Source organism: Physella acuta, unplaced genomic scaffold (assembly GCF_028476545.2).
Source record: "Physella acuta isolate Inbredline_101_S28 unplaced genomic scaffold, ASM2847654v3 ptg001817l, whole genome shotgun sequence".
NCBI classification, from domain to species: Eukaryota; Metazoa; Mollusca; class Gastropoda; family Physidae; genus Physella; species Physella acuta.
In genome coordinates this window covers 26,900-41,465 of record NW_026733327.1, presented here as the reverse complement: position 1 = coordinate 41,465, position 14,566 = coordinate 26,900, and the positions used below count along the sequence as shown (strand labels likewise).

At 39.0% G+C, this 14,566-nt stretch overlaps 1 protein-coding gene across 1 annotated transcript in view; it reads right to left on the bottom strand.

Moving 5' to 3' along the window:
* Nucleotides 1–14,566, bottom strand: part of LOC131930671 (cell adhesion molecule DSCAM) — a 35,741-nt gene that overhangs the window by 7,477 nt on the left and 13,698 nt on the right. Inside the window, exons 8-35 of the mRNA XM_059287257.1 lie at nucleotides 14,251–14,446; nucleotides 13,952–14,062; nucleotides 12,909–13,067; nucleotides 12,450–12,604; nucleotides 12,214–12,337; nucleotides 11,663–11,965; nucleotides 11,400–11,547; nucleotides 11,122–11,270; nucleotides 10,739–10,870; nucleotides 10,125–10,292; nucleotides 9,763–9,833; nucleotides 9,161–9,413; nucleotides 8,798–8,944; nucleotides 8,100–8,255; nucleotides 7,662–7,798; nucleotides 7,258–7,414; nucleotides 6,841–6,955; nucleotides 6,383–6,537; nucleotides 6,019–6,036; nucleotides 5,661–5,759; nucleotides 5,094–5,279; nucleotides 4,122–4,297; nucleotides 3,623–3,743; nucleotides 2,365–2,526; nucleotides 1,998–2,246; nucleotides 1,106–1,266; nucleotides 538–718; nucleotides 305–418 (exon numbers count right to left, since the gene is read on the bottom strand). Coding sequence (XP_059143240.1) covers nucleotides 305–418; nucleotides 538–718; nucleotides 1,106–1,266; nucleotides 1,998–2,246; nucleotides 2,365–2,526; nucleotides 3,623–3,743; nucleotides 4,122–4,297; nucleotides 5,094–5,279; nucleotides 5,661–5,759; nucleotides 6,019–6,036; nucleotides 6,383–6,537; nucleotides 6,841–6,955; nucleotides 7,258–7,414; nucleotides 7,662–7,798; nucleotides 8,100–8,255; nucleotides 8,798–8,944; nucleotides 9,161–9,413; nucleotides 9,763–9,833; nucleotides 10,125–10,292; nucleotides 10,739–10,870; nucleotides 11,122–11,270; nucleotides 11,400–11,547; nucleotides 11,663–11,965; nucleotides 12,214–12,337; nucleotides 12,450–12,604; nucleotides 12,909–13,067; nucleotides 13,952–14,062; nucleotides 14,251–14,446 — 4,303 coding nt within the window. The remainder of the gene's footprint in view (nucleotides 1–304; nucleotides 419–537; nucleotides 719–1,105; nucleotides 1,267–1,997; nucleotides 2,247–2,364; nucleotides 2,527–3,622; nucleotides 3,744–4,121; nucleotides 4,298–5,093; nucleotides 5,280–5,660; nucleotides 5,760–6,018; nucleotides 6,037–6,382; nucleotides 6,538–6,840; nucleotides 6,956–7,257; nucleotides 7,415–7,661; nucleotides 7,799–8,099; nucleotides 8,256–8,797; nucleotides 8,945–9,160; nucleotides 9,414–9,762; nucleotides 9,834–10,124; nucleotides 10,293–10,738; nucleotides 10,871–11,121; nucleotides 11,271–11,399; nucleotides 11,548–11,662; nucleotides 11,966–12,213; nucleotides 12,338–12,449; nucleotides 12,605–12,908; nucleotides 13,068–13,951; nucleotides 14,063–14,250; nucleotides 14,447–14,566) is intronic.

Below are 14,566 nucleotides of genomic sequence, written 5' to 3'. Positions count from 1 at the left end.
GAGGATTATGGGTAATTGGGGCGTGTGAGAACCTGTGGGGTAGAGAGGATTATGGGTAATTGGGGCGTGTGAGAACCTGTGGGGTAGAGAGGATTATGGGTAATTGGGGCGTGTCTTTGAGAACCTGTGGGGTAGAGAGGATTATGGGTAATTGGGGCGTGTCTTTGAGAAGCTGTGGGGTATAAAGTGTCAATCTGACACATACATTAATGTATACATAAACTTGACATACACCTTTTTGTACACAAACTTGAAAGCGTTAATCTGACACATACACCTTTGTGTACGTCAACTAACCACTCACCTTTGTCTGTAGACTCTGAGCCAGATTTCATACTGCTGTGTGGCCGGGAGGGCTGGGAGAAGAGGGCGTGGATCTGGTCGGCGCTGGCGTAACGGCGTGGGCTCAGGATTACCCCTGTGAGTGATGTGCGAATAGATGTATTACAAGAGTTTCATGTCAATTCATGAATGTACATTTCAGATAAATAAGCCAGGTAAATTAAGACTTTTTACATTCACAGTGTCAGAGCATACCGTGGTTGTCATAGCCTTCTTTGTTGACTGGGTCCTTCTGGGCCCGTCTAGGTGCTGGCAGGGGAGGTGGTGGCTGTTTCTTGGTGTACTTGGCTTGCTTCTCTCTCTTGGAGTGGAAAAATGGAACATACGGCTCGGAGGGTGTGGACTGGGTGGACTGCTTGGACTGGTAGTCCTCCATCTGACAGGGGAGGTAATACACACCGTTAAGGGAGGTAAACAACACACATAAGGGAGGTAATCAACACCATTAACCCTGAAAACGCGTCAAGCCACGATGGTGGCTTTGCTGTTAAATAACTTACAACGCGTAAGGCCACGTGGCGCACGCTTTAAGGGAGGTAATCATCACCAGTTAAGGAGGTAAAGAATACCATTAATGGAGGAAATCAGTATTGGTAAGGAAAGTTTATACTAAGAGTGGATGTTGTAATCAATGAATTTGTTTTTGTGATTTACAGTACCACATGTAACTGTCAATATTGATAAATACTGGCTTTATAAAAAAAAAAATTAAAACATTGTTTATCTTATACCTGGGGTTGTTAAAAAAATAAAATGAACCCACCTCTCTCCTGGCCGCGGCCTTCTGCATGGCAATGTCATCCTCCTCCGATGAAGATTTGGGTACAGCGGCTCCCTTCAGGGGTATGGTGGTCCTGATCTCAGGGTTAAACGTCTGCTTGATTTCATTGTACGTGGCGTACGGGTTGATGTTTCCTTCATCTTCTGGAACATGTTTACCCTAGCATTACTCTTATCAACATGTTTACCCTAGCATTACTCTTATCAACATGTTTACCCTAGCATTACTCTTATCAACATGTTTACCCTAGCATAATACATCAAATCATTTTTATCAGGTACATATAACACTATGAATGCTTTAAGCCACAGATGAGTAAGTCTAATGGAGCTTAAACAGGCTGTTTGTTTCGAGTTAATTGTTTTATTGGTGACTAATTGATTAAGGGATATGTGTCCACTACGTCTGGACATCAATAATTACCTAGGAAACAGGTGACACTAGCAGGTCACTAAGTCCCCTAGAAACCTAATTAAATCCCAATTATAGACTTCTTCTTCTTCGTTCTTAATTTTTAGTGTTGGAAGGGATCCCCCTCCAACACAATTAACAATTAAGGATACATGTCAACTGGTTATGCGCCATTGAGGTCATTGACTCCGATTTCAGCCGGCTTTTCTTTTTGGATTTGTTTTCACAGCCTTTGTCTAACCAAGAACAAACTACAAGCAGCCTTGAGCTTTACCGACTTGACCACGCCGACCCCCCCCCCCCCCCCAGACAAAATGTGATATTTTATTTATAGTAGGTTTTGTTATGGAAGAAATCTTTAGCCCAGTCCAGCTAGACAGCTGCCCAAAACTTTAGCCCAGTCCAGCTAAACAGCTGCCCAAAACTTTAGCCCAGTCCAGCTAGACAGCTGCCCAAAACTTACCAGAACGGCAGAAACTTCCGTTGTCGCTTGTGGTCTTGTTGCTGCCGTCTATGAGCCAGGCGCTGCTGTTGCCGGGGAGGTTGTCGTCACTCTGGAGTGAGATCAGCAGGTTGGCGTTGCGCTGTTTGCTGATGTGGTCGGGTAGGGTACTGCTGCTGCTGCTGTCTAGCTCAGTGTTTAACCTTTTGTCAAGGTCGTTCATGAGCGACGTCTCAGCCGTGATGTCACGACGAAGGTTGGCAGCATGTTCTGAAAAACGTCATTTAACCAATTAATTTAAATAATTAAAAAATATATAATGGATGTGAAACAGGCAGAAATCAACCAGACAATAATGTTGTCAATATTTAGCAGTATCCATAAATACCTTTGTATCGCAGTCTGTCCTTCCTGCGTCGACAGAACAAGAACATGGCCACAGTGACAGAGAAGAGGAAGACGACGGCAGCACAGATGGGCACCATGAAGTAGACCTTCTCGTAGAACTCTGACTCCTGCTTGTGGAGGACCTTCAGTGGCTTGATGGTGCCTGAAACACAGATAGGGATGTTAGGTCATCTGGTGATTTGTGGCTTGTGATGGGTCATCTGGTGATTTGTGGCTTGTGATAGGTCATCTGGTGATTTGTGGCTTGTGATGGGTCATCTGGTGATTTGTGGCTTGTGATAGGTCATCTGGTGATTTGTGGCTTGTGTTAGGTCATCTGGTGATTTGTGGCTTGTGTTAGGTCATCTGGTGATTTGTGGCTTGTGTTAGGTCATCTGGTGATTTGTGGCTTGTGTTAGGTCATCTGGTGATTTGTGGCTTGTGTTAGGTCATCTGGTGATTTGTGGCTTGTCATGGGTCATCTGGTGATTTGTGGCTTGTGATGGGTCATCTAGTCATTTGTGGCTTGTGATGGGTCATCTGGTGATTTGTGGCTTGTGATGGGTCATCTGGTGATTTGTGGCTTGTCATGGGTCATCTGGTGATTTGTGGCTTGTCATGGGTCATCTGGTGATTTGTGGCTTGTGATGGGTCATCTAGTCATTTGTGGCTTGTGATGGGTCATCTGGTGATTTGTGATGGGTCATCTGGTGATTTGTGGCTTGTGATGGGTCATCTGGTGATTTGTGGCTTGTGATGGGTCATCTGGTGATTTGTGGCTTGTGATGGGTCATCTGGTGATTTGTGGTTTGTGATGGGTCATCTGGTGATTTGTGGCTTGTGATGGACAAACTTTTTGAGCTGTGTTGCTACATAGCAAGAGTTCAATGTTTCTTTACACTATCCTCAAACTCAAGGAAACATTTGTTTTGGGCTTAGACTTAAGATCAGGCTAGCTTCAATATATGGCTCATCTGTAGGAGGTCCACAAAGGTTAGCTAGACAAACCCTGACCAACATACTCAACTTCATATGCTGTCAGAACTAAGGTCACTTCATTCACTTTGGGTTCAACTCAATATAGTGATTGATAGTTTAATTTGCCTTGGTAAATCAGAGCTGATTGTTTAGGATATATTTTTAAATCACGATCACAAACTTATCTTGCTATTATTCTAATACCCCCCACCTCCCCTACCCAGCAAGGGTGTGACCGTACCCCCCCCCCCCCCCCCAGTGAGAGCAGAGCATTTACTCACTTCCAGAAAAGGTGAGAGTGGCAAACTTGAGCTGGCTTGTAGAAGAGCCCGCGTCACTGTGTGCCACCACATCCATGATGTACCAGGTCGCTGGCTGCAAGTCTTGGATGATGAAAAGTGTCTGGATGGGGAAATTTAAGGGAACAAACTTTATCAAAAGTTATAAATATTAAAAATTCTCTATTTTAAATGTTCACAATTTTTATTAAAAAATTATCAGTTATAAAAAATCTTATTTTTAAAACTCAGTATTTTTTAAGTTCTTTATTTCATGGTAATCAATTCTGGTTAATTCAAAATATATAAATAATGAAACATTATTTCAAGTACTAGGTAGGATAGAAATACCAAATCAAAACTCTTTAGTGTAAAAAAATATGTTGTTCTATAAATCTATTTTTAAATAAGGTCACAGTGCAGTATAAAATCAGAGTGTAGTAGAAGGTCAGAGTGCAGTAGAAGGTCAGAGTGCAGAATGAGGTCAGAATGAAGCACTTACAGTGTTGGGCTGTATGTTGTTGTTGACCAAGGTTTCATTAGGGAAGTCCCAGGCCCTGTAGCTGACAGAGAAAAACCTGATGGGACAGCCGGAGGTTTGCCAGTAGCTCAGGTTGAGGGTGACGGAGGTGGCGTTGACAGAGGCCAGCAGCATGCTCTGTGGGGGTGTGATGGGGGCTGTGGAGGGGTGCGACACACGTTAAACATTTAGTGATGGGGAGCTTGGGTACACTTTTTTTAAAAGTTCAAAATAAAGCCACCAATTGTAAGTTTTATACAAACAGATAAATAAAAAAATAAAAAATCAATTTAAAAAAAGGTGTATAATTTTTTTTATATAAATGATGGACATCTTTAAAAACGTATTAATATACAATATAACCTTTATCACTGGTAGTCAAACAATTATTCTGCAATCCAAACTGTACCACGGGTAACAAAGACAATTATTGTGTGACCCACCTGAGCTAACATTACCACAAACAATTATTGTGTGACCCACCTGAGCTAACATTACCACAAACAATTATTGTGTGACCCACCTGAGCTAACATTACCACAAACAATTATTGTGTGACCCACCTGAGCTAACATTACCACAAACAATTATTGTGTGACCCACCTGAGCTAACATTACCACAAACAATTATTGTGTGACCCACCTGAGCTAACATTACCACAAACAATTATTGTGTGACCCACCTGAGCTAACATTACCACAAACAATTATTGTGTGACCCACCTGAGCCAACATTACCACAAACAACTATTGTGTGACCCACCGGAGCTAACATTACCACAAACAATTATTGTGTGACCCACCTGAGCCAACATTACCACAAACAACTATTGTGTGACCCACCAGAGCTAACATTACCACAAACAATTATTGTGTGACCCAACATTACCACAAACAATTATTGTGTGACCCACCTGAGCTAACATTACCACAAACAATTATTGTGTGACCCACCTGATCCATTAGTCCTAGCTGTCACAGTCTCCGAGTCCAGCCCGTCCCCCAACTTGTTGAAGGCGTGAATGGTGAACTTGTACTGGGTCCCACACATCAGGTTGTTGGCTATGAACGTTCTGTTCTGGGGTCCCAGGTTCAGAGATTTCCAACCATTGTGTTCTTTCTTGTAGTTCAAGACAAACCCTATTGAAACAACAATTGTCAATATGAAATGAACTTTGACCTGGGTAGATAGTTCTGATTCAATTCTGCTCTAATTACAAATTTAAATTAATGCAGTTTTAAATATTACATAAAGACTGTATAAATCTGTTTAAAAATTCATTGTAACTAATTTAAATATAAAATTAATTGTTGAAAATATTTGAAAAAAAAATATTTTCATATTACTTACTTTTAGTACTTAACCACCATTCATTTTAAATTATAAAACTAAGAAAAAGTTCTTTGGGTATAGGCAGGAATTTTACACTTAATCAGTCAAGTTTTCTTTAAAGGTCTTATAGACCGGCGTCTTGTATTTAAAAAGGTGTACCGGTGCCTTACAGACAGGTAAGAACGTACCTTGGATAGGGCTGCCTCCGTTGCTGCCTGACAACCAGTTCACCTGGATGGTTGTCGTTGTAGTTAGCACAAGGTACAGGTGGGGAGGCAGAGGTGGGGCTGTAATTGGAGGAAAGGTTCATCATGAAATTTGTGCAGCTCTAAAAGCTAACTTGTTTATATATCTCAAAAAAAAACACCAAACAAAAACAGAATCATGTTTAATGAAAAAAATAATTGTTCTTTATATTCTGACACAGCAATATATTTTTAAATATATAGAAATATTACTTTACAAGCTAGAAGAGGTAAAAATTGGATCAACATATAATGATTGAAACCGATTGCATAGGCAAAATTAAAAAAAAATTGTACTTACTGCCTTTGTGGTCTCCAACTGCAATGAAAAAATGTTTTAAAAATATTAGTTTTTATAAATAGGATGTTTAAGCTATTCTTATTTTATTTGCCGCAATTATAAAATGTTAGGTTTTATAAATATGTTCACATTTTTTAAAATTTTATTTACTGCAATTATAAAATGTTAGGTTTTATAAATATGTTGTTTAAAATTTTTAAAATTTTATTTACTGCAATTATAGAATGTTTTGAAATATTAGGTTTCATAAATATGATGTTTTATTTATTTTGATTTTATTTAATGCAATGATAAAATGTTTTAAATAATAAGTTTAAATTATTTTCATGCAACTTTTAAATCACAAAAAACCTGTGACACTGACCTTGAACCCTAAGTGTGTATACCACTGTGCTGCTGCCGTGTGGGTTTTCTGCGTGACATGTGTAGTTGGCAGCGTCAGTGCCAGTGACAGATGAAATGTGGAGGGAACCGTCTTCAGTGACCCAGATCCTGTCTGAGTTTGTTATTGGGAAGTTTCTGGAAAACAGAAATTTTAGAATTAAACTCTGGCAACTTTATATGATTACTCTTATAATTTTATAGACATTCATTTGTCGGAATTTTAAAAAATGTGTTGGTATTTGAAAGCATGTAATTATTTGAAAGCAAGTTGATAATTGTTTTAAAAGCTTATTATTTTATTTTAAAACATTTTAATAATTATTTTTAAAAGCATATTATTTTATTTTAAAACATTGTAATAATTATTTTGAAAAGGCTATTATTTTATTTGAATGCACTTTGATATCTGAGAGTAAGGGGGTGTAAATCTTAGCATACCTGACTCTCCACTGAACAGTAGGCTTGGGCTTGCCGACAGTGACGCATGGCAGGATGACATCTTCATGCCATGACACTGTCATCACCTCAGAGAAACTTGCTATTCTGGCTGGTGCTGGAGACATGAGAAACAAAGTTGTAACCCATTGGTTGAGCTCCCAAATTATTATCTCTAATGTTTATGCTCTAATTGCTTAGCAACCAAATTGTAAAATAAAAAACTATAAAAACAAAATCATAATTATTTTAATATAAACTTTAAAATTTTGTGATGTATTTTTAATTCACTTACTTAAAATAGTAAGGCGAACAATTAGTCCTAAACATGTGAACTTAAGCCTTGTTGCAGTAAACATATCCTGAACCACGTTTGAACCTAACATGTACTGCACCACATCGATGGTAAAGCCAACTCACCAACAACTAGCGTGCTGCTGCCAATATATTTTGTACTCTTCCCCTCCCCCATGGCCGTAGATGCTGTCACCCTAAAAGCGTAGTCCACCCCACGGGCCAGCCCTCCCATCATGTAGTTTGTCACATTTGGTGACAGTTCAAACAACACGTCAGTCACCTGAAACATGGAACCAATTTTTTAAAGCTGACACGTATTTCAAATTAAGTAAAAAAAGCTGGTAGTATTCGTTATCCTAAAGAATAATTAAATTTTTTTTGACAATGTCATTATATACACCGTCACAAAAACCAAGTTCAGAATTTCGTAATGTTTAATATTACAAAACTTTTACTTCTAATATGTTAAGTGTGGTCTATCTTCCGCGTTACACTGTACAACAACACAAACACAAAGCTTGACTGACCTCAGGAGAGCTCTCATTGTTGAAGTACAGAGAGTACTTTGTGATGATCCCATTGGGTCTGGCAGGCTGGGTCCAGGCAACTATGATGGCGCTGTCATTGGTTGCCAGTGCAATTATATTTGAGGGTGCATCAGGAACTACAACACAATAGAAAATAATGAAGTAAACCGACAAACCCTTTATAATATTTTGGTATTTTGTTATAACTAGAATAACTGACTTTCACTCCTACATTGATTAACTAATTTTAATAATAACAATAATTATATGTACACATTATTTTTTAATAAGAATCATGAGAAATATTCAAATGTAATATTTTACTTTGCACTATGTAAAAACAGTAGTGTTTTAAATAAGAACTTGATGCAACTGACGTCAATATTTAGAGTCCATATTTTAAAGCAGCTTGATATATATTAGACAAGAGACACGTACCGTCTTCCCTTGTACGAACATAGACAGGAGTGCTGCGGACACCCTCCCCCTTCCTTGTGTAGGCCAGGACCTGGATGCTGTAGTTTGTGAACTTCTCCAGGCCAAACAGGACAATCTCAAGCTGGGAGGACGTCTGGAAGTTGGCGTCACTCTCATCTGACACACAAAAGGGTTAAGGTTTTATTTAAGTCACAAACAAAGGGTTAAAGTTTTATTAAAGTCACAAACAAAGGGTTAAAGTTTTATTAAAGTCACAAACAAAGGGTTACAGTTTTATTAACGTCACAAACAAATGGTTAAAGTTTTATAAGTAAAGGTTATAACAAAGTAGTCACATAAAAAGGGTCAAAGTCTTATCAGTCAAGACACTACTGAAAAATTAATTATAATAACTATTGTAAAATTAGGTAAATGAAAATGTGTATGTTAGATATTTGGGAGTATTACACAGTGTGAGTACTTGATGCCCACTATTGTCTCATCACAGCTCTGATGTGACTGGGTTGCCAATGAAGTTATTACATCAGGGGACATTACTGACCTATCCTTAAACTACACTTATTTCCCTTACCTTCATCAAGTCTGACTGGCTTGTACAGGATCTTGTAGCCCTGCAGTATGCCATGTAAGGTGAAGAGGGGTGGGGGCGACCAGAGGACATTACTGACCTATCCTTAATCTACAGTTATTTCCCTTACCTTCATCAAGTCTGACTGGCTTGTACAGGATCTTGTAGCCCTGCAGTATGCCATGTAGGGTGAAGAGGGGTGGGGGCGACCAGGCCACCTTGATGCTCTCAGAGCTCAGGGGGGTGGCTTGTACTCCCTCGGGGGGCTGGCTGGGCACTGTGGGAGGGAGGGGAACATTTCAAATACATGTACACTCAACTCCATGATACATATTCTAATTAAAAACTCAAGATATAAGGGAGACTTATTTTGTAGCTTAACATAACTGTCAGCCTAGATGTATTGCCATAATCTCAATACATAGAGTACTATTATAGTTAAAACAGAAATATCCTATGAAATGTATCCTGTGCTCTAAAAATTAAAACTCACCATCCTCCAGAGTGAAGACATTGAGATTAGCTGAGGCTGGACTGATGCCTTTGATGTTGTAGGCCTTGACGTGCACCGTGTACTGGGTGAACTTCTTCAGCTTACTGATGGTGTGTTCTGTGGGAGCTTTGGCTGGGTCCATGCCCTCTGGTACCTCATGGGTCTGGTAGATGAACTGGGCGGGGCTCTGGGTTTCTTTGTACCCGATGTAATACCCCAGGATTTTTCCATTCTGGTAGCCTAAGACTGGCGGCTGGGTAGATATGGCATACATTAGTCAGCTAGTTGAGGTATGTTAAACATTGGAAACAGAAATTTATATCTTATTTAGGGACAGTCAAAATAGCAGAGTTTAAATTTGAGTGAAATTATTATTTTAAGAGGCAAGTGAATCCTTAATGATGGCAGATGATTGTTTTTTAAATTAAAAGATGAGTTCATTTTTTCTCCCTCGTAACATTATCTTTGGGTAAAGCAGAACTAATTTCATTTGTGTGATATGGTAATTAAAGATAACTGATTTTTTCTTTAGCAAAACTGTTTATATATTGCTAAAGAGCAATATAACTCCAGTTATTAATAACTGTGTGATGACAACATACCTCCCACATGACCTTGAGTGCTTGTGAACCAATGGCCTGTACAGTCACTCTGTCGGGGGGTCCAGTTGGTGCTAGACAGAAAAATTTTGGACAAATTATGGATACAGTTCATGTCAATGTAGGCTTTATGAATTCATGAATAATCATTAACAAAGATACATTTTGTCTTTAGCCATAAAAAAAGTCTCAACAAAAAAATAACATTAGTTAGTTTTATTTTACACACCCAGACAGGGTAAAAATTAAAAACAAATCATTCTTCCTCTAAACTAGTCTCAACTATGTCACTAAAATTAAAAACCTAATCACCTTCTTCCTCTAAAGTCGCCTCGACTATGTTACTAAAATTAAAAACAAATCACCTTCTTCCTCTAAAGTAGCCTCGACTATGTCGCTAGGCTCGCTGTAGCCCACTGTGTTGTTGGCCAGCACGCGGATGTGGTAGGTGAAAGATGGCAGCAGGTTGGTCAATAGCGCCACCTGCTGGTTGAGCCCCACTGAGATATTTGGCAGGATGCCTTGCCAGACATCTGACATACAAACAGGAATGATACAGCATTTTGTTGCACATTATCAAGTGTGAGAAGGTACATCCTAGCATTTTGTTAAACATTAGCAAGTGTGATATGGTACATCCTAGCATTTTGTTAAACATTATCAAGTGTGAGAAGGTACATCATAGCATTTTGTTAAACATTATCAAGTGTGATAAGGTACATCCTTTTGTAGACATACAGAGTGAAACAACAGAGCATTTTTGTAAACATATCTACAGATTACAACATTTTTGTAAACATATTTACAGATTACAAAACTAAAGAACGTTATTTATTAAAAAATTATTAAAAAAAGATATTTTAAGATTTTAAAGAAGTTTGTCACTAAACAATAATAATTCTATTGCTTGATGAACTGATTGGTTAATAAACATTATGGAACTAATTAGTTTACAAATGTCATTGAGCTAATTAATTACCTGTTTCATTCTTGAACTGGACTGTGAACCCAATGATGGGACTGTTGCCATCGAATGGAGTCTCCCAGGCCACCACCATAGTGCGGCTTGTGATGTTGCTGACTTTCACTTTCATTGGGGGCTCTGGGGGCTCTAGAAATGTGGAAACATATTGGTCACTCAGCTGCTACTTCATGGGGGGAGGGGGTTGTGTGAGTTTGGTCAGTTTAACACCATCTATAATACTGCATTATGTTTGTCAGACCCAACACTAATAATACTCTATGACTCAAAAATACCAAACAGGTTTTTAAATCGGTATCTAAAAGTTCTTAAATGTACCTTTACCCTGAATTAAAATCTCATTAGCACCCACCATGAATGGAAAAGTCACTGGTACCTACCATGAATAACAAGGTTGTTGACAAGAACTCCGTAGCCAAACTTATTCTTGGCGTTACACGTGTAGGACCCGGAATCTTCTCTGGTTGTTGGGTTGAGGGTCAGCTGGGAGAGCTTGCCCCGTGGGGTGGACTGTGACACGACATTAGCCCTGGGGATAAATTATTTCCCTTGAGTCAATACATTTGATCAAACTTTCTAGAACTTAACTCATCCCAACTCATTCAAAAAGCCAACTACTTTCACAACTTTGGAGTAGAGCCAAGCAAGAACTGCTCACCTGTCGTTGGTGTGTGAACTGATGGGAGCCCCTTTGAAACTCCAGGAGATGGAGAGTGGCTTGTCCCCCACAGCCTGACACTCCATTGTGATGCTCTGGCCCTTCATCACGGTGTAGTTGTGTCTGGGTTCATTGAAGCGTGCAGGTACTGTCAAGAAAATATTCAAACATTAGACTGTCATTTAAGGTTCATTGAATCATGCAGGTAATTTCAAAGATGTTTACTTAACACAATCAAGAAAACAAATTAAACAGCTACTTACTATGAACATTTAAATGAATAACTTTGCTAATGTCAAATCCGATTCCGTTGCTGGCATGACACAGGTAGTACCCATGATCCTCTTCTTTGGCGTTGTTGATGACCAGTGTCCCATTGTGGAACAGTTCACGGTGGTCCTGCTTGGGGTCAAAGGTCAGCTGCTGGTAGTTGCCAGGTGTCTGTCCTTCGGCTTTCTTCCAGACCACCTGCGGGTCAGGCGTGCCGTCTGCTAGACAGTCCAGCTGGACAGACTCGTGGAGGATGACGAAGGAATCTTCCGGCTCCATCACCCACCGTGGCGGCACTGGAAACAGAACACATTTTTTAATTAGAAGTGTAATTACTTGTATCAGTTTTAAATAATACAAGCAAAGTATTTTAATTTTTGGATGTCAATGAATTTTCCTTAATTAATAAGAATAGTGAAATTAGTTTTCTTAAACATTTTGAAACAATTAAAAAAGTGAATTTTCATTTTTTTTAAAAACTATTTAAAAATTATAAATTAGATTAAAAAGTAGACTTGTTATACAAAGAGAGTATAAAACTGACCATCAATGTGTAAGGAAGCCGTGTAGTTCACAGAAGCTGCTGCGTTGCTAACATAACATGTGTAGTTCCCATCATGCCTAGGGGTTGCTCCATTTATTGACAGAATAGAATAGTCACCCAATTGCTATGGGAAAGATTTTAAAAATTTTACCTTTAGTTTGCTAGTGGACTGAAAGGAAATTTAAAATGGAGATACACAAGTTTTCCAGGTAAAATGGTCTCTTGCTTGTCATTACCTGTATTCTAATACCCAGGTCCTGTGGGATGGCCCTGCCATCTTTTTCCCACTGAATGGTTATAGGGAGATCACCGCTGATAATGGCACAAGTTACAAGAATTCTGTCCCCTTGCTTGCGTTGTCGAAAATGGAATGGGTCAATAACTGGTGGCTCTGAGAGAAACATGAAACAGATTTTAGACAAATATTTCTTTTTTTTTCTAACAGCTGACTATAAAATAATTACCAAAATAAAAGCACAAACTATTCAAAATTAAGAAATTTCAATAAATTTTTTATTGGAGTTCTATATACTCTAGGTAATAAAAAACTTTAAACAGTGATCACTAATAATGGAAATTAATAACTAGGCAACGGTAGTCAATATTTTAGATGTCTATCTAACCAATGTATTTCCACTCGAAGCTCAGCCAAAGACCCCATGTTTTGTAAGACAAGTGTAAATGTTTCCACTCACCAACAACAGCGATGTGCATGTTCTTCTCCATCCCCAGCTTCTCCCTGTTGCGAGCCACACATGTGTACTGACCAGAGTCCTCCCTCTGGACATGTCGAATGACCAGTGTTCCATTGTCCAACACGCTCTGTCTGTGGTTGATAGGCAACTGTGCTGACCCTGGGAAGTACATTGATTCACAGTTTACATGGGTGGCATCAACAAATACCTAGACATTTACCCTGGCAACATAGGTAAACAACAAATACCTAGACATTTTATCTGGCAACATAGGTGGCCTCAACAAATACCTAGACATTTACCCTGGCAACATAGGTAAACAACAAATACCTAGACATTTTATCTGGCAACATAGGTGGCCTCAACAAATACCTAGACATTTACCCTGACAACATAGGTAAACAACAAATACCTAGACATTTTATCTGGCAACATAGGTGGCCTCAACAAATTCCTAGACATTTACCATGGCAACATAGGTGGCCTCAACAAATTCCTAGACATTTACCATGGCAACATAGGTGGCCTCAACAAATACCTAAACATTTACCCTGGCAAAAAAGGTGGCCTCAACAAATACCTAGACATAAACCTTTAAAAAAAAAAACTAACTTTGCCATCCTATCAAAGTTATCCTAGACAGCTGCCCTATCAAAAAAGTTACCTAGAAAAATATTCTATCCAATAGGTAACCTAGACACATACCAAATCAAAAAGGTAACCTAGACACATACCAAATCAAAAAGGTAACCTAGACACATACCAAATCAAAAAGGTAACCTAGACACATACCAAATCAAAAAGGTAACCTAGACACATATCATATCAAAAAGGTAACCTAGACACATGCCATATCAAAAAGGTAACCTAGACACATGCCATGTCAAAAAGGTAACCTAGACATACTATATCAAAAAGGTAACCTAGACACATACCATGCCAAAAAGGTAACCTAGACACACATCTCACCCATACTAACAGTACTACCTGGTACAATTAAACCAGAAACAAAGTTTAAAATGAATTTATTTGAGAGCTCCTACCTTTTGTCCACTGTATTGACTCCAGAGGATAACCTGAGACATAGCATCGCAGGGTCAGATCCTTGCTTGCTGTAGCTGTCACGTTTGGCATGGGCTTTATGAATGGGTTACCTGGGGATACAGGAGACGTATTTTTAGCACACCGAAGATTCACCGGATTAATCATGATTATAAATTACTTTCTTCATTATCTTAAATATGTAAAAACAATTTCTTTCTTTTTGCCCTAACACCTACCATAGACATTGAGCCTGTTTGTGTGACCTACCATAGACATTGAGCCTGTTTGTGTGACCTACCATAGACATTGAGCCTGTTTGTGTGCTTTGCTTGCCCAACTTTACTGGCCGCGTAACATGTGTACTCCCCACCCAGGGCCACCTCCACACGGGATATGTTGACGTAACTCATGACGTCACCCTCCATTGTCAGAAAACTGTTCCAGGCTATGGCTGGGTCCAAAGGTAAATCAGCGCCATCTAGTGACCAGGTCACCTGCAAACATGGTGGTTTATAAAATACTTCAGCTTTAGTTGGATTGTACAGAGAGGGTGTTGAATATTGTATTATAAAGTAATCAACATCTGGGTAGGCTCAGTGCATGGGGAACTAATT